Source organism: Sorex araneus, chromosome 4 (genome assembly GCF_027595985.1).
Source record: "Sorex araneus isolate mSorAra2 chromosome 4, mSorAra2.pri, whole genome shotgun sequence".
In the NCBI taxonomy this organism is placed as follows: domain Eukaryota; kingdom Metazoa; phylum Chordata; class Mammalia; order Eulipotyphla; family Soricidae; genus Sorex; species Sorex araneus.
The window spans coordinates 500,109-519,625 of record NC_073305.1 but is presented as its reverse complement, the minus strand read 5'-3'; the positions used below and the strand labels follow the sequence as shown (position 1 = coordinate 519,625).

Here is a 19,517-nt window from a genome sequence, read left to right as displayed (position 1 = left end):
AGGGTGAGAGATGACCTTTCACCTTTCAGCAGGGCAGGTTCTAGACGAGACCTTCCAGGACTCTCGAGGGCCCCCGTGGGCACGTCCACCGGAACCCGGGGCCCTCGCGCCACGTGCCCTGCCCACGTGGGCCTGAGACGCGTGGCTCCCCTCCGGGGGCGGGCTGGGGGGGCCTGTCCTGGGCAGACCCTGCGCCCGGCTGCGGGGGCCGTGCCCGCTGCCCAGCACGGCCGCCTCACGCTCAGAGGGAACCGCCCCCTTCAGCCGTGAAGGTCCGTGTTGCCTGGACCGACCCGGGTCTCGTCTGTCCCCCCAGGAGAGGGTCCAGGTGGAGGACGGCGCCCTTACCATCTCCAGCCTGCGCGTGGCCGACTCGGGCATGTTCCAGTGCATCGCGGAGAACAAGCACGGCCGCGTGTACGCCAGCGCACAGCTGCGCGTCCTGGGTGAGCCCCGCCCCCCGTGGGGATCCGAGTCACTCCCGCACAGCCCTGGGGCCTCTCTGGGCTCGGGCCCTGCCAGGAAGCGGGCGGGGGGCAGGACAGGAGGGGACAGCCCGGCCAGCCCTGCCTGCTGCCTGGAGAGCAGGGCCGCTGCCCCTCGTGCTGGACCCTCTGAGGAAGCCGGGAGCCGTCACAGATTGAGCCGATGAGACTCGTTAGGGCCCTGGGAGCTCTCGGGGGACGAGGGGGAGGAAGGAAGGAGCAGGGGCTCCAGACACACGCTCAGGGGCAAAGGCAGAATCCAGCCCTGGTGGTCTGGGGTCATGGGGGTGTAGGGACAGGAAGACCGAGGGACGGAGGGACAGGAGGTCATCTGACAGGGCACACAGGGTGAGCTCTGTCTTTACTTAGACACAGCCCGGGGGCCATGCATGCACACATGCACACATACATATACACCCATACATACACATATGTATAAGCACATGCACACACAGGTGCACACATGCATATACACATAGGTATTCACACATGTACACACAGCACATGCACAGTGCATACATGCACACATACATGCACCCACATGCACACATACATATACACCCATACATACACATATGTATACACACGTACACACAGCACATGCACAGTGCATACATGCACACATACATGCACCCACATGCACACATACATATACACCCATACATACACATATGTATAAGCACATGCACACACAGGTGCACACATGCATATACACATAGGTATTCACACATGTACACACAGCACATGCACACATGCACACATACATGCACCCACATGCACACATACATATGCACACACGAACACTAATGCACACATAAAAATGCTCACATATGCACCCACGTTCACAGGTGCATATGCACTACACACATGCACACACTAATGTTCACACACATATACACACATACACATACATATATGCACCTGTGCACATATACATATGAATGCTCACACACATGTACGCAGACTTAGACACACACTCACACTCACACACTAGTGCACACATACATAAATGCTCACACGTACATACACACATACCCACATGCACACATACATGCATGCAGCTTTCACAGGGACAGGTGCTGAGTCTGCCCTGACCTCCCGCCCTGTGCAGGTGAGGAAGGCGCTCACAGCCCAGCACGGCCCCTGCGCGGGGCCTGCTGGACACGCCCTCGGGCCCTGCAGGCCCCCACTCGTCACAGGACCTGTGTCGCAGCACAGGAAGTGGGTTCGTGCCACACTGCAGCAGCTGGGGGCTGAGCCGAGACCACAGGCCTTTCCCGCAAGAGGCAAACGGCAGGACTTGGCATGGTGGAACCCCCGGGGCAGCGGGCACCAGCACACGGGGGTCCCAGCCCAGCCCGCCGCTGAGGGACTGGCCCCGGGACGGCCTCCGACGGACGCTCACCTTTCGTGTCACTGACTCACAGGGGACTGTTTTCTCTTTTCCTGCTCTCTTGGGCCAGACTCAGGACCAGGGATCCGTCCTGGGGGCCCACGTGACGTGGCGGGAGCCACACCCCGGTCGACTGTGTGCGGGGCAGCTCCTCACCCGCTGTACTGTCCCCTGGCCCTGGTGTCCCTTTCCCCGTCTTCTCTCTGGCTTTGCACCCGGGGAGCTGTGCTGGGTGGAGCCAGCACCCCCCGTCACCGTCCTGGTGTTTCAGACCTTCCCACACGCATGGCGGAGCCCGGGGAGCTGTGCTGGGTGGAGCCGGCACCCCTGTCGCCGTCCTGGTGTTTCAGACCTTCCCACACGCATGGCGGTGCCCGGGGAGCTGTGCTGGGTGGAGCCGGCACCCCTCACGCCGTCCTGGTGTTTCAGACCTCCCCAGTAGACTCGTGAAACTCTCCCGGGTCACAGTGCTTGTGGGGAATGCAGACGGACAGACGGACGAGCCGTGCTGAAGCCCTGGGCCGGGCACCAGCCCTGTGGAGAAACACGCAGCTGGGCACGAGGCCCAGGGTGCAGCCGGCGCTCACCTCCTCCCCTCGCCCCTCCCCAGCCTCTGCGCCCAGTTTCGCCCAGACGCCCATGAAGCAGCTGCTGCAGGTGCACGAGGGCAGCGAGGTCACTGTGTCCTGCCAGCCGGGGGCCGCCCCTCGGCCCCGCATCTCCTGGAAGAAGGGGCCCCACAGCCTGCGGGAGGGCCACAGGTAGGACGCGTGGGCTGCCCCCTCCCTGTCACCCGGTGTCACCTGTCACACGTGTCCCTGTGCCCTCCCAGTGTCACCTGTCACCCGGTGTCACCCTGTCACCTGGTGTCATCTGCATGCATGGGCGTGGGAGCACTGTGCGTGTGGATGTGGGAGCACTGTGAGTGTGGACGTGGGAGGACTGTGTGTGGGGACGTGGGAGGACTCTGTGCGGATGTAGGAGCACTGTGCGTGGACGTGGGAGCACTGTGCATGGACGTAGGAGCACTGTGCATGGACGTAGGAGCACTGTGCATGGACGTGGGAGGACTGTGCCTCCCCGTGGCCCACGTGACGCCTGCACGGCCCCTCCCGGCGGTGCCACCCGGGCTGGTGCGGCTTCCTCCCTCCTCTCCTCGGCTCACTCTGCCACACGGCCTGTGGCTCCTGGAAGTGCCCGCGGCAGGTGCCACCCCTGAGCCTCTCCCGTGCCGGAACGTGGGCCCGGCTCTGCCTGTTCACCGTCAGGCACTCCAGCGTTGGGTGCTGGGACGCGTGACCAGCAGGGCTCCGGCCATCTCAGCTGGGCCGGGCCAGTCCCCCAGGGCCCTGGGCCCGCCCGAGTTCTCTCAAGGTTTGGGTCAGCTCAGGGGCCCTCGGGCTTCCCCGCTGGGGGTCTGAAGGCTCCTCACTCCCCAGCACGTGGCCGAGGTGTGACCTCGCTAGCCCCCAGGGCCCCCAGCTCGGAGACGTTCACGGCGCAGAGACAGGGGCTCGAGTGGGTGCGAGGGTGGGGTGCTCCCCAGTCCCAGAGGGGCTCCCCGTGCGAGTTTCCCGCCGGTTTCCCTGGCCCCGGGACGCCGAGGCGGGTGCGTCCTGCCTTGAGCGGGGCCGAGCACGACTCCAGAGCCCGTCTGCGGTCACGGCTCTGCAGCTGTGCCCCCTCTGCCTCCCCAGAGTCCGGTTCCTCGAGGACGGAGCACTCAGGATCGCCAACGTGACCCGGGCGGACGCCGGCGCCTACACCTGCACGGCAGAAAACCAGTTTGGGAAGGCGAACGGCACGACCCGGCTGGTGGTCACCGGTAGGCCCGGTGCTCGGCACAGAGGGGTGGGGGGCGTCCCCGTGGGCGGAGGCGGCCAGTGCTGCCACTGAGACCACCCGGGGACGCTGGCCGGTGCCAGGGCTGTGCCGCGCCGCCTGCGTCTCGGGCCATGGGTGGCAGGGCTGCCCTCCGTGTGCGTGTTCACCGTCAGACACCCCAGCGCTGGGAGCTGGGGACGGGCGCTGAGGAGCACTCTCGCTGCGTTTCACGGGCCCGAGGTCGTCTGGCGCCTGGCAGACCCCTCGTGCTCAGCTGCCCAGGAACGGGGAGGCCCCCGGGAATGGCCTCAGGCCGACTAAGGAGTCGGGGCTCGGAGGGGGGGCCTGCGGGGACGGTGTCGCAGCAAAGCTGAGGGGCTCGGGGGAACGGCAAGTGGCAGGGCCTGACTTCGCCCGGGGTCCCAGGACGGCTCTGGGCTGGGGGTACCCGAGGGTCTCGGCTGGGAGGTCTGAGCGGCCGTGGACGCAGGGTGGGAGTTGCCTGAGGGCCCCCGGCAGGGCGGGAGCCAGCTCGGCCCCGAGACCCTCACCGAGGCGGAGAGCAGCCCCTTCGGCCCCAGAGGGGCGGAGCCTTGGGGACAGGCCCGGCTAGGGCTGGGGGCAGAGGGAGCGGCCAGGCCTGCGCAGGGGGTCTCAGCACGGGAAGGCGGGAGCCAGGGTTAAGTAACAGACTTTCCTGGGCGTCTGCAGCCTCCACCCCCGCCCCGGACCCTCAGCCCCCCAGACCCTCCTGCACGCGGCACGTCAGACGGGGACACGGGACGACCCCGAGCTCGTCTCTGCTGCCCGCCAGTGGACATGCCGCCTTTCCTCCCAGAGCCCACCCAGGGAGGCCATCGCTGTGGCCCAGAGACAACTCAGTGTGCCCTGCCCCCTGCCCGAGAGACACAGTGCTCCCCACACGCCCCAGAGACACTCAGAGACCCCACACGCCCAGAGACACTCAGAGACCCCCACACGCCCCAGAGACACTGAGAGACCCCCACACGCCCCAGAGACACTCAGAGACCCCCACATGGAGCAGAGACACTCAGAGACCCCACACACCCAGAGACACTCAGAGACCCCACACACCCAGAGACACTCAGAGACCCCACACGCCCCAGAGACACTGAGAGACCCCCACATGGAGCAGAGACACTCAGAGACCCCCACACGCCCAGAGACACTCAGAGACCCCCACATGGAGCAGAGACACTCAGAGACCCCACACACCCAGAGACACTCAGAGACCCCACACGCCCCAGAGACACTCAGAGACCCCACACGCCCCAGAGACACTCAGAGACCCCCACATGGAGCAGAGACACTCAGAGACCCCACACACCCAGAGACACTCAGAGACCCCACACACCCAGAGACACTCAGAGACCCCCACACGCCCCAGAGACACTCAGAGACCCCACACGCCCAGAGACACTCAGAGACCCCACACACCCAGAGACACTCAGAGACCCCACACGCCCCAGAGACACTCAGAGACCCCCACACGCCCAGAGACACTCAGAGACCCCACACACCCAGAGACACTCAGAGACCCCACACACCCAGAGACACTCAGAGACCCCACACGCCCCAGAGACACTCAGAGACCCCACACGCCCAGAGACACTCAGAGACCCCACATGCCCCAGAGACACTGAGAGACCCCACACACCCAGAGACACTCAGAGACCCCACACACCCAGAGACACTCAGAGACCCCACACGCCCCAGAGACACTCAGAGACCCCACACGCCCAGAGACACTCAGAGACCCCACACGCCCAGAGACACTCAGAGACCCCACACGCCCAGAGACACTCAGAGACCCCCACACGCCCCAGAGACGCTCAGAGACCCCCACGCCCCAGAGACACTCAGAGACCCCCACACGCCCCAGAGACGCTCAGAGACCCCACACGCCCAGAGACACTCAGAGACCCCCACATGCCCCAGAGACATTCAGAGACCCCCACGCCCCAGAGACACTCAGAGACCCCCACACGCCCCAGAGACGCTCAGAGACCCCACACGCCCAGAGACACTCAGAGACCCCCACACGCCCCAGAGACACTCAGAGACCCCACACGCCCAGAGACACTCAGAGACCCCCACACGCCCCAGAGACACTCAGAGACCCCCACACGCCCAGAGACACTCAGAGATCCCCACACGCCCAGAGACACTCAGAGATCCCCACACGCCCAGAGACACTCAGAGACCCCCACACACCCAGAGACACTCAGAGACCCCCACACGCCCAGAGACACTCAGAGACCCCAGACACCCTGGAGACTCAGAGACCCCACACGGAGCAGAGACACTCAGAGACCCCACACGCCCAGAGAGACAGAGACGGGCACTGGGCGCCCTGAGAGAGGTGGTCTCCATCAGGGCGCCCCACGGCCTTCTCTCCGCACAGAACCAACGCGCATGACGGTGGCGCCCGCCAGCCTGGACGTGTCGGTGGGCGAGAGCCTGGTCCTGCCCTGCCAGGTCCGGCACGACCCCCAGCTGCACCCCGCCTTCTCCTGGTACTTCGACGGGGAGCCCGCCGGCTTCCAGAAGGACTCGGCGCACCTGGAGAGAGTGGGTGGGGTGAGTGCGTGGGGGGTGGGGCGGGGGCACCGGCTCTGTGTGGGGCGGCTCCGAGGTCTCCAGCCCGTCCAGCCCCGGGGGCCGTCGCCAGTGGTCCCTCTGTCACGAGTGTGGGCCTTCTCCCTTTCTTTCTTTAAACAAAACTGACATCGAGTGTGTTTCCAGACCACGGTTCCTTGAACGTAGAAGCTGACTATGTGTCTGTATTTCTTCTTTCTTTATTTAAATTACCCACCATAGAATCACAAAGTTACTCGTGACCGGGCTCGGCACACGGTGTTCCTACCCCAGCCCCTTCCCCAGTGCCCTCCTGCCCCGTGACGCGCCCTGTGCCCGCTCCCCAGCCTGCCCCGGGAGCGGCCCTTTCTCTGAGACCACTCGGGCTCGCTGGGTTTACGGCGCTGCAGCTCACGGGTTCCACGCCCAGGGCTTGGCCAGCTCTCAGCCCCGCCCCTCCCACAGACTCGCCAGCCGGGCCTCGCCCCTCCCTGGCCTACCCTGGCCCCAGGTGGCCTGTTTCCTGGGAAAACCAAGTCTTGTGGTTTCCGTGTCTTTGGGTCCTGTGGTGCCCCACTGTTACGTTTCTTTATATCTGCAGAGGAGAGGTTGGTCTGTGCCGTGTGTGTGTGTGTGTGTGTGTGTGTGTGTGTGAGAGAGAGAGAGAGAGAGAGAGAGAGAGAGAGAGAGAAACTCAGTTCCTTCAGCATGTTACTCGGTTTTATCTTTCCTTATGGCCGAGTAATATTTCACTCTATATATGCACCACGGTTTCCTTCTCCAATCATGGACATTCGGGTTGTTTCCAGGTTTTGGCAGATTTTGGCAGTGCATGCCGAGTGCCAGAGCTGACCCTGGTGGGCTGCACGCAAGGCCAAACCCATATCTGTGTCTACTATGGTGTGGTCCTTCTACACGGAAACTTTTTAAATTTTATATTGTCTCACTTGTTTTTTTTTTTCTGTTGTGGAATTAGATCTTTGAAAATACAACGTTTGGGTCCAAATCCTCAATCATTCTGCCTATGTTTTTCAATATATTTTATAGAATCTGGTCTAATCTTCGGGCCTTTGGCCCACTTGAACTGACTTTTGAAAACGGTGCAAGACATGAATCCAGATTCTTTTTTTTTTTTTTTTGCTGTAGCTATCCAGTTTTTCCAGTACCATTTGTCAAAGAGACCATCATTACTCTACTTTATGGGCCTGGTTCTTTGTTGTAAATGAGTTTTTGATAAAGCTGGGGGTTTATCACTGAATTCTCATGTCTAAACCATTAGGCTCACAATCTATCCTTATTTCAGTACCATGCTGTTTTTATTACTAGATAGTTTCAAGTAAAGAAATACAATGCCTCCCATTTCCTAATTTCTCAAAAAAGGCTTTGGGTTATTGGAGTATTTCACGCTTCCATTCAAACTTGGCCATTCTAAGTCCTTGAAAAATGTCATAGGAATTTTGAGAGAAATTGCATTGAATCTACACTACAGTTTAGGTGGGATGGTCATTTTCACACTGCTGTTTCTCTCGATTCATGAACATGTGTCTATTTCTTATATTCATTTCTTTGGGTGGGGTTCACACCTGGTGATGATAGGGTTACTCCTGGTCTGCACTCAAGAATTACCCTTGTGGTCCTCAGGGGGCCAGATGGGCTACCGGGGAGTAACCCTCAGCCAGGCAAGGGCTCCCCGCACTGTGCTGCCACTCTGCCTCCTTGGCTCATTTTTAGAATTTATTTTATTTTATCTTTATAAATCAGCTCACAGTATTTGATTATAAATGTAATATTAAATGATATTTGAACAGAATCTCACCACCATGACACCTTCCCACCACCATGTTTTGGATATTTCCATCCCAAACCCCAACCCCTGCCCCCAAAGCAGAACCGAAATAATTTATTTTGCATTGTTTGTTATGAATAATCTGCTGAAAGTGATCCAAGAGAAGTTCTCTTAGAGGAAAGTGTGTGAGTATTGCTGTATTTCACACAGGAGTCATCAGGCCCTTCTATAAGGGATTACTAGCATGCTGTTAAAGGCTGATTGTCCTCCACTTTAAGCCCCATCAAATGTGGTACCCATGGACGATGAGTGGTGTGAGGTGTGCGGCCGCACGGTCCAGGAATACGTTCACTCATGGGTGAGGCTCGGCCGAGCGGGTGGAGAGTGGCCGTGAGCATGGCCGTGGTTGAGTTATGGAGGGTTTCGGCTGGTGGGGCTGACTCCCTGGGGGCAGGGAAGGGACTCACCCCCAACCCCGGGTTTCCCCTGGATAAAACAGCCTGGCGGGGGGTCTGGAGGCCTGGCTATGGCGTATCCTGACCCCACATTTCCTAAGTGACTGTAGTTCACAGGGTAAAAACCTTCCGCCTCTTGGTAAGTTGGTTCCTAGTGTGTGATGATTTGGGACATGGTTTTGATGGGGGTGATCTCTTTGGTCCTTTCTCTTCTAGCCTGCTCTTCGCATAGAGGAATGCAACAGATTTCTGTGCGTGTTTAGAGCCTGCTTCTGTGCCATGCTGGTTTGTTGTTTGTAAATATTGTCCGTGTGTTGGAGTGCGGAGTCGACCACCTCTCAAGGACAGAGAATAGCCGATAACGCAAATCACGTAGCGAGGCTTAGTGCTCCAGCTAGCTGGGGTCCGAGTGTCCGCCCGACGCAGCGGGCTTCAGCAAGGACCCCGGCACTAGGCTCAGCAAGTTCTTGTACTTTCATTTTGGCAAGGCAGCATCACTCCGTGATCTCTATTACCTGCAGAGCACACCTCTATTTTGTTGTTGTTTTGGCCTGAAACATCCAGCCCACCTCCCTGACAGTTGTATCCCGGAGACCTAATCTCATCCCGGGATGTAATTTTTGACACAAGCATCTAGTTTTTCTGCTTTTCTTGTTCCTGGAAGGAGCCTGGGTCACTCAGAAGGCCAGAGACCCCGTCACGGCGGTTCTCCGGCTAAGTGGGTCCCAACAGGTGGAATCCTGGGGGTCTTACATGTATATTTTCATGTAATCTGCAGTAAAAAATTCGATGCTACCAATAAGATGCCAGTTGAGAACTCTGAGTGTTTATAGTAGGAAGGCAGGGGAGGAATAGGATGAGAAAAATTAAAGACGTTCTCAAGAGTACGGAGCATTCCCAGAGGCTCTTTGCCGACGCAAGGAATTCTGGGTCTGGCTGGAATTAAAACCCTGTGATCTTAGCAGTCTCATGCTGAAGCACATTTCCTTCTCTTTTGAACTGTTGTCTTTGTCTCAGTTTCCCCGTCTGTGGGAATGACGCCTGCTTCGGAGATTCTCTTGGAAGCAGCAGGTGGCTCAGGTGATGCTCTGACCGCCAGCCCCCTCAGCCCTGAGCGGGATGCTCCCCGCGTATCCCAGGGAGCCCTCGTGAACTCGGCTACCCTCGGCGGACTAGGGGAGCATCTGCTGCCCATGTTCCTTCTCACACTTCTACCTTGATTAAAAAAAAACACACACCAAACAGATGGCTGGGGAGTGATGCCTCATTATCACCAACCTGTCCTTTCTCTGATTAATAATTAGGCTGAGTTCCTTCATTTGCTTATTATTAATTTGGATATTAAATAAAGACTTAGCATTTCAATTTCTCTGAGTCAGTGAAATTGGGAGCTTAATACTGACTTCTGTTTAAAGCAAGATTTCTTCTGCATAAAGAAAGAAAAACTGCCCTTTTTCCACTAGAGAAATTCACCAAAGCCCAGCTGCTGTCTTAGAGAAAAATCTTCAGAATCATTGTTATCAGCTGGCGTTAGCAATGACTCCCAAACTGTGCTAAAACAAAATCTGAGTTTCTCTCAGTCTTCATCAGCCAAACGGGCCTCTCTTAGCCAGGCAGAGACACGGTGGGGGTGTCTGCGTCCGTCTGCCGCGTGTTCCGGGAGCACGTTCTCCTGCACCGAGTCCCTCCGCCCCCCTTACGGCCGAAGAGCACTGTGAGTCCCTCCGCCCCCCTTACGGCCGAAGATGCTTGTGTGTTCTTGTCTTCTGCGGAAGACAAGAATTCAGGATTCCGCTTTATAGATTCGTGGTAGCTTTTATTTTCCGTTGCTCTGAGCCACGCCCAGCTGTAGTCGGGGCTCACTCCTGGGGGGGCCTGGGGCCCACCTGGGGTGCTGGGCTGGAGCCCGGCCGGCTGCCCTGGAGAGCAGGTGCCCCCTGCCATGCTCTCCTCCAGCCCAGGTTTCACACACTGGTGCTGGCGAAGAGCCCGAGTGAGTCGCTAAAAGTACCTCCTGGTGTGTTGACTTTTCAGTTCACTTCATTATATTAGTTGTTAAATAATTGTTTTTCATTTTTATGTAGTCAAAAATTCCAAATTCTCCTCCTAAGAGTTTTCCTCACCTTTGTTGACTAGAACATGCTGCAGTGGAGTCGGGGGAGGGGAGGGGAGTGGATTCATGATCACAGAGACGGCCGGTGGCAGGGTCAGACGGAGAGAGTCAAACCGCTAAAAGGTCAGGGAGGTGCTGCCTTGCTTCTCATCTTTCCCCGCAGGCCTTCCCATAGCTGCACTACCCACGTCTTGCGAGGGGCTTCTCCCTGGGGCAGTGTCTCGGTGGCTTGGAGGTGCTCTCGGGACAGTGCTCTCAGGACGAGGTGCTCGGGTGAGTCGGGTCCGGCAGAGCTGACACCCCAGGACAGCAGTACTGTGTTTGCTATTGTCTTCGATGCCTGCAGACCCCCGGCTTGTAGCAGATATTATCTACATCTTTGATTTTCAGATTGAAAACTTCTTATCACTTTAGATTTTTCTTTTGTTTTGAAATCACTTCCGACATTCATAATTTTTCATAATTATTAATTTAGAATTCACATTTGTGACCATCTGCCTTCCTCATTATTCCCTTAATGAAAACCTCATATTTCCTTAAGTTGCTGACAATTTACTTTTTAATTTCACAGATTCAGAACAGAATGAAAAAAGCTTGTATTGTTGAAAAATAAATGACTATGTTCTCTCCTTGGAAGTTTCCAAGTGAGAAGGAAGAAAGAACCCACTAAACACTTAGGAATTTCAGTTCATTACAAAAGCATCAGAAATGGAAAGGGTCAAAAAAAAAAAAGCAAAAGTTCTGACCACATTGTCCTTTGGTGTGAAGACAGGCTACGTGCTCTCTGGGATGAAAAAGAACCACCGACTCTCACCCCCTCCCAGTGCACATCGCCAACCAGCTCCCCGCCCAGGGTGCCCTCTTTCCCCAACCAGCCGTCTCCTATGTCATGGAACAAATGTTTCCTGACTTAACCTTCCTGTTACTTCCTCCTTTGTAAATATAAGTAGAAGGATATATACTTCGTCTTCTTTTTTAAATAAAACTGGGTTCATCAATACACCCTGTGTCAAAAAGAGGGTGAATCTAGTGAACCCAGTCATGAACAAATAACCGAATGAGAGAGAAAGTGGTACCCATTCTTCATAATATCAGCCTGTCCTCAAGCTAACAGTGATTTATAAACAGCTTTGTGACAAAATCATTTGCATGTCACACAACTGGACCCTTTAAAGTGGTTTTATTGAGTGACTTTAGTATAGCCACAATTTATAACCTTAGCACAACCAAGTTTTGAGTATTTTAATTCAAAAAGAGATACCCCACCTCTTTTTCATTTGTTTTTTTCTATTACTTCTTTTTTTTTCATTGAATCACTGTGAGATGCAGTTACAAAGCTTTCATGTTTGAGTTTCAGTCATACAATGATCGAACACCCACCCCTCCACCAGTGCACATTCTCCACCACCAATGTCCCCACCAATGTCCCCGGTGTCACCCCTCCCTTCCTAGCTCTCCCCCTGCCACTGTGGCAGACAATTTCCCCCATACTCTCTCTCTACTTTCTGGCATTATGGTTTGCAGTACAGATACTGAGAGGCAAACCTTTCTCTACTTGCGGGACACACCTCCCATTCCGGGCGATCCCTCCAACCATCATTGACTTAGTGATCCTTTCTCTATCCAGCTGTCTTCTGCACCCACTCATGAGGCAGGATTCCAACCACGGATCAATCTTCCTGGCCCTGTGTCCACTGTCCTTGGGTGTCAGTCTCATATTATGTTATTTTATATTCCACAAATGAGTGCACTCATTCTATGCCTGTCCCTCTCTTTCTGACTCATTTCACTTAGCATGATATTCTGTGTAAAACACAGAAATAAAAAGAAAGGGGCGCCATACCAGGGAGGTTGAATGGCGATGACGAGGCAGGTGAAGGAAGGAACGGAGCCAGATGGTTGGTCTCACCGCAGTTTATTCCCAACTTCTTTCTTCATTCTCCTCTGATTCTCCTCCTGCTTCTTCCTCCCCCATGCTACTTCATTCTCTCTCTCTCTCTGCTCCTCTGGAACTCGCCCCCAGCCCCCTCATCAGCCTCCTTAAATCCCTCCACCTCCGGGGCTGGGGCTTACACAATAGGTGTGGTTACAGCCAATAGGGGGTAAAGTTCTATCCCTTAGGGGGTGCTTTCACTAGGACAGAATCTCTTTCAGCAGGACATCCGCCCAAGAGCAGAATTCCATGGGTGTGTTTCTCCTCTCTTTGTCCGACTAACATATAAGTATTCATATTATAAATCATTTTGTATGGACATAACAAGAGACACATTAAGCTTATAGAATTGCTCTCCTGGGGTCATCTCAATCTCAGACTACAGTGCTCAGGCCAGATTAGTCTTTCCTAGCCCTAGCAGGGCCCTAGTCTCGTCGTTGCTTTTGGATCATGACATGACATGCCCATGACCAAGCTCTTAACATACAGTTAATCATTAGGCGCCTTGGCCAGGCCCATCTCGATGCCAGGGTAGCACATAACTCACCGCTTGCCCTGGGTCCGTCCCGTCCCCCGTTGGGACCCTGCTTTTGAGGGTGCTAGGAAGTAAGGCCAGCTGAGGCTTAAGTCTGGAAAGCAGATGCCCGGGAATGAATAATATTTGAAGCCAATTAAATCCCATGTTACCAAAGCATATTAATAAATGTCTTTCTTTGTCAATACAAAAAGGATATTGTTTTAAGGTAAATTATTCCAAAGACATAAGAGAGGAGAAAGACAATATTAACTTAAAGACAATATTAACTTACACTGTCCTAGCAAGGTCTGACCTTACAAATTAAGAGTTTGATTACAGGAAGAGCAGATAAACTGGGAAAAGTGGTTACAGATAAACAAAGGAATGGGAGTGACTCGGGAGCACTTTGATGGGCGTGACTGATATTCCTAAGCTCCTAGTGGGAAGGGGGAAAGGACAAACCAATGATATCCAACAATATTCCCCATGACCATTAATTTACAAGCAAATTTCATGACTTCATCTTTCCAAACAGCTGCATAGTATCCCATTGTATAGATGTACTAGAGTTTGGGTTGCTTCCAGATTCTGGCTATTGTGAACAGTGCTGCAATGAACATACAGGTGCAGATGTCATTTGTTCTGTGCTTTTTTGAACCCTTGGGATATATTCCCAGAAGTGGTATTTTGGGGTCCTATGGAAGCTCAATTTATAGCTTTTGAAGGACTGTCCATATTGTTTTCCAGAAAGGGTGGACTATTGGGCATTCCCACCAACAGTGAAGGAGCGTCCCTTTTCCCCCCATCCACACCAGCACTGGTTGCTTTTGTTCTTTTGAATGTGTGCCAGTCTCTGTGGTGTGAGATGGTATCTCACTATTGTTTTGATTTGCATCTCCCTGATGACTAGCCATGTGGAGCATTTTTTCATGTGCCTTTTGGCCATTTGTATTTCTTTTTTTTTTTTTTTTTTTTTTTGCTTTTTGGGTCACACCTGGCGATGCATAGGGGTTACTTCTGGCTCTGCACTCAGGAATTACCCCTGGCCATGCTCAGGCGACCAAATGGGATGCTGGGATTTGAACCCGGGTCGGCCGCGTGCAAGGCAAATGCCCTACCCGCTGTACTATCTCTCCAGCCCTGTATTTCTTTTTTGAGGCAACTTCTGTTCATTTCTTCTCCCCATTTCATTTTCTGATGGGGTTGGAGTTTTTTCTTGTATAATTCTACTGGTGTCTTGTATATCCTGGATGTAAACCCCTTGTCAGATGGGTACTGGACACCCCACCTCTCAGCCCCACCTCCCACTCCCCTCCTAGGCAAAACTGGATCCTTCTGGTCCTGTGTGTTTGACCGTGAAATATCTAGGCTGGACATTCCTGATGGATGGGATTCTGGAATGTGCAGTCTTTTGTGACTGACCTTTTTGTTAATCAATATTCTTTACAATTTAGGGCATGTTTGTTCTACAGAAAAATTCAGAGGGGGGCTGTGCCCCTGCTTCTGTGCCCACACACCTACAGCCCCATGTGGCCTGGCCACAGCGGATGCACCACCTGACAGCTCCCAGTTTGCCTGGCGGGCGCCCCCGTCCTCGGCACACGCCTGAGAGTGCGGCCACCACCCCCTGCACAGAGCGTCTGCTCTCTACAGTGCTCCACAGTTCAGCACATTCTCCAGCCGGGGAGTTTCCCGAGGGCCCAACAGGCCCACGCCTTTCTCTTAGGAACCACCTGTGACCTCAGGTGTCAATGTCTTGATGATCATATTTCCTTTTAGTACAGAATAACTCGCATCACACCCACTACAGAACGTGTGAGTCTTGTCAGGCATGAACAGAGATGCCATTAATGCTTCTGTGCCTGTGCCTGTAAAAAGACCTTTTAAAGGGTTTAAGCTGATTTCTGTGATCGGAGAGAAACCAGAGTGATGGGGCAGGGGCAGGGCTTCTCCTCAGCACAGCGCAGGGCCCCGAGCCTGACCTCGGCAACCCCAGAGCAGAGCCAGAGTAAGACTGGGCACCGCCGAGTGTGGCCCAAAATATAAAACAAAATAAAGTGATTAAGAAATGAAAGCCCTGGAGTAGGGAACAAGATTTCTGGGTTTTAATGAGAGTTCCTAGTTTGCTAAGAAACTGCCGCAAGCCTTCCGGTGCAACTTCAAGATTTTGCATTCCCTCGAGCGGTGGGTGGGACCCCCCGCTGCCTGAGTCCTTGTAGGTGTTGGTATTTCGCACCCTTGTCCCTTGCATAGGTCTGGTGGCTTGTCACTGTTCTCATTAGCAGTCTCCATGACATATGGTGGGGAGCGCATCTCCATATGCTTACTAGCTGCTACAGTCATTCTTTGGGGACGTGTCTGTTTAACACCTTAACCCCATGGCTACAATCTGCTAATTAAAGCCACACCCAGGTGTAAGTGTCTGGTGGTACCTGCAGCCATTGGCGGGTTCATTCGTTCTCTCCTGTTTTAATCAATGTTATTAAATTCCAGTGCTGAGTTTTAAGAGTTTTGTATGTTCTTTGGATAACAGAACTCTGTCAACTGTATCCTCTGCCCAAAAATATGCTGGCATCACACGTTTTGGCCAGTGGCATAACTCTTCAGCCTCCTGACATGGCCTTGCAGTGCAGATTTTTATTTTGAAGGTGCCGCACGCTGGTGGCGGCCTTGTGGATGCCGTCTCTGATGTGTCTGCAGAGCCACTGCAAGGTCGGGCCCCAAGGAGGCTTTCTCCAGTGCTGCACTGGGCGGGGGGGAGGGCGGGGGCACAGATACTCATTTTCTGTTAGAAAATGCTAGAATCCATCGTAGTTCGTTGTCTGAAGGTGTAAGGCCCGAGTCTGGATTCCTCTTAGTTTCCTTTCGTGTGTGGGTGTCCTGTTCCCGGAGGTTGTTGGAAGGTCGCCTGTGCTCGAGTATCACCTGTATTGTGTCAGAGGTCACTGTCCACTTGCTATTTCCTGGCCCTGCGCTGTCTCGCTGGCCAGTGTGCCGGCCCCTCACCGGCCAGTCATCTTCAGCTGGGCATCAGTGCTCCAGCACTTTCCCCTCACTCGTGAGTTAGCTCTCAGCCCCCGACCTCTCCACCGACATTTCAGATTCAGCTTTCAAGTATCAATAAAACACGTCCTGGGACTTGGACTGGCTCTGCACTGATTCTGTAGCTCGCGTTGGGAAGAACTGCTGAGTGGACCAGGTCATCTTGCCCTGTCTGTTTGATAACATGATTACCTCTTTGTATTAGACAGTGTGATAAGACTGACTCTCTCTTTCGCTCCTCTCTGATACCCTTCATCAGAGCTCCATCATTTTCTTCTGCTAGCTGAATATATATTGACTGATAAATAAGTATTTGGGGGACACCCATATAAGTATTAATGTGTGATTACTTCTAAATTCATGTTTAAAACTTATTCAGTGCTGTTATGTAGGGAAGTCATTGGCTTCTGTATATCGGACTCTATCCTGGGAACTTCCTGTAATCACTCGTTAGGTTTCTGGGAAATTTTTTGGATGATTTTTCTCAGAGATTGTACTATCACTGGAGAAAATAGGCAGGGACAGTCATTTCTTCTCAAACTATGACTCTGTATCCCTTTCCTTTTGTGTTGCTTCCCCAGGGTGTCTGTGCAGGAGTGAAAGGGACCCTCCTCCAGCTGATCCTGGTCTTGGCCCGGAACGTTCCATTTTCTGACCATTGTGCGTTACTCAGCTGTGGAATCTCGGTAGATGCTCTTTGCCAAGTTGAGGACGTTCTATCCAGCCTTGGCTTGTTGATAGTTTTTCTTATCAGGAAGAGGTCTTGATTTTTTGTTTGTCTTGTTTTCGCTGGGGCCACACCTGGCAGTACTCAGGGCTCACTCCTGCCTCTGGGCTCAGGACACTCCTGAAAGGCCTGCGGGCCAGCTGAAGTCCGGGGGTCAAACCTGGGTTGGTCTGTGCAAAGCAAGTGCCCTCCCGCGGCACTATCACTCGGGCACCCAGGATGTTGGCTTTTTAACTTATTCTTTACCAAGTTACTGTGAATTACGAAGTGTGAACTACACACACTGTGTGAATGCAGGCGTGCGGTGCTCCTACACCCGCCCTGTCTCCAGTGCTCTCTGCCCCCGGCTCCCCACCTGCCTGTCTCTGTGGGGGCACCTTTGCCTTACTCTTCTTTTAGGCTCTGTGGTTTACAAGGGTGTTGATGTTTTTACAGTCTTTTTCTGCATTAATTACGATGATGCGCGGCTTTCTCTTTTCTACTGTTGTGAATATAATAAATATAACAGTAATTATATTCACTGATTAAATATAATAGTATTCTCATTTAAGTAAATGCACTTATTTGTTCAGCAATATATTACTTACTTAAATAAATATATTTACTATATTTAATATAATACACATTATATTACAATTATAGTTAAGTTAATCCTATAATGCATCTGCTTTATTATAATGTATAAATATATTTATACCATATAAATTTAAATATAAACATATTTACTATTGTAAATATAATGTTGTAGATGTTCTAAATCATTACATTTAATTATTTCAAAATGTTAATCTATTATTGAATAACTGAAAGAAACCCTACTTGAACATACTGTATGATTTTTGATACTTTATTAGAGTCAATTTACTAAAACTTTATGATGGATTTTTTGCACTTATACTCTCGAAAGATATTAGCCTGCAATTTTCTCTTCTTGGAATGTCTTTCGGTGTCATCACTGAGGTAAAGCTGGCTTCATAAAAAGAAATTAGGTCATATTTTCTTTGCTTCTAGTTTCTGAAATTACTAGGAATTGCTATCATTTCTCCGCTAAATGCTCACTACAATTTACAAATGTATCTCTCTGAGCCTGTCTTTTTGATTTGGAGAGAGTTACTAATTATTGATTCAATTTATATAATAGCACAAGCCTTTTCACTTTGTGTATTTTTGAATGTGTTTTGACAGCTTTTATCCAGGTTCTTAAATTTATAGACTTATATTTGTCTGTAGTAATTTTTTATTATCCTTTTAAATTTTTGGACTCTCTACGTTAACCTATTCATTTTTATATTAATAATTTGTTTTCTTTCTATTTTTTTAAGTATCCTGACAGGGGCTATCTAATTTTATTGATTTTTTAAAGTTTATTATGATTATTTTGTTAAGTTTTATTAAAGAGTGATAATTCACAAAGTTACTGATAGTTGTGTTTCAGGACAGTGGTTCAACACCAATCCCTCCCCCAGAGCCAACCTCCCCCCAGTGTTCCCGGCCCCCCCTCATCACTCCACCCACCTGTCAGCTTCAGAGATACGTCACAAAGTTTCAGGGGTTGCCACTTGGATCTCCTGCTTCCTGTTCCGCTGAGTCTGGGGCTCTGGCTCTACCCGCCTCTCCCACCACCTGGCGCCTGCTCACCCGTTACTGCCTGTCACCTTATTCCCCCACTGATTTCTTACCTCCTTTGTCTAACTACTGGGGTCAAGGATGATTTTATTGATATTTTAAAGAACAGTTTTCTGTTTTCACTTTTTTGTTGAATAATAGAATTTATTTTATTAGTTTATGTTTTACATTTTTAATTACCGTCTTCTTACTGGGACTTAATTTGCTCTTTTTCCTGGGTTGCTGAGCAGGAAACTTAGATCACTGCTTTCTGTTCGAACGTGTCTGACGTGTCTGCTCCCCCCGGGCACGACTCTGCAGCCCACCGACTTTATAAGCTGCCCTTGACTTCTCCGTGTGTCTGCTTTCGCCGGAGGGTCCCTGTGACCTCCTGTTCCTTGAGGGTGTCCTGCTCCCTTTCCGCTGCTGGTGCCTGCCGGCCCACTGGGGTCCACGGCCAGACCCCGGGCACTGTTCTGAGCTGGGGTCCACGGCCAGACCCCGGGCACTGTTCTGAGCTGGGGTCCACGGCCAGACCCCGGGCACTGTTCTGAGCTGGGGTCCACGGCCAGACCCCGGGCACTGTTCTGAGCTGGGGTCCACGGCCAGACCCCGGGCACTGTTCTGAGCGGGGGTCCACGGCCAGACCCCGGGCACTGTTCTGAGCTGGGGTCCACGGCCAGACCTCGGGCACTGTTCTGAGCTGGTTGAGGGTCGGCCCACCTGCTGTGTGCTCTGTCTTGTCAGGGTGCCACGCGTGTGAGAAGGCGTGGCCTGCTGCTACTGGTCAGGGCAGTACACAGGACTAACTGGTCACACCGCGGGTTAGTAGCGGTGTCCACCCCGCTGTGCTGACCCTGCTTCTCCCTGGTGGGGCTGTTTTGACAGAAGGGCGTCAGGTTTTCTAGCTGTGATGGTGGATGCGTCTCTTGCCCCTGGCAGCTCTTTCCGCTTTGGCACTTGGTGTTAGACACGTGCACCCCTGGAGCACTGGCCCCTCTGTCAGATGACCTCTCTGTCTCTGTCCAGTTCGTCCCAC

At 52.9% G+C, this 19,517-nt stretch overlaps 1 protein-coding gene across 4 annotated transcripts in view; it reads left to right on the top strand.

Moving 5' to 3' along the window:
- Nucleotides 1-19,517, top strand: part of LOC101547086 (contactin-3) — a 120,103-nt gene that overhangs the window by 77,257 nt on the left and 23,329 nt on the right. For all 4 annotated transcript variants that reach the window (XR_008629761.1, XM_055134947.1, XM_055134945.1 and 1 more), the window contains 4 exons: nucleotides 317-446; nucleotides 2,489-2,639; nucleotides 3,576-3,703; nucleotides 6,128-6,303. Coding sequence is in view for 3 of the 4 variants with exons in the window: in XM_055134947.1 (XP_054990922.1) it covers nucleotides 317-446; nucleotides 2,489-2,639; nucleotides 3,576-3,703; nucleotides 6,128-6,303 (585 nt within the window). In the remaining variant the exon portion in view is untranslated. The remainder of the gene's footprint in view (nucleotides 1-316; nucleotides 447-2,488; nucleotides 2,640-3,575; nucleotides 3,704-6,127; nucleotides 6,304-19,517) is intronic.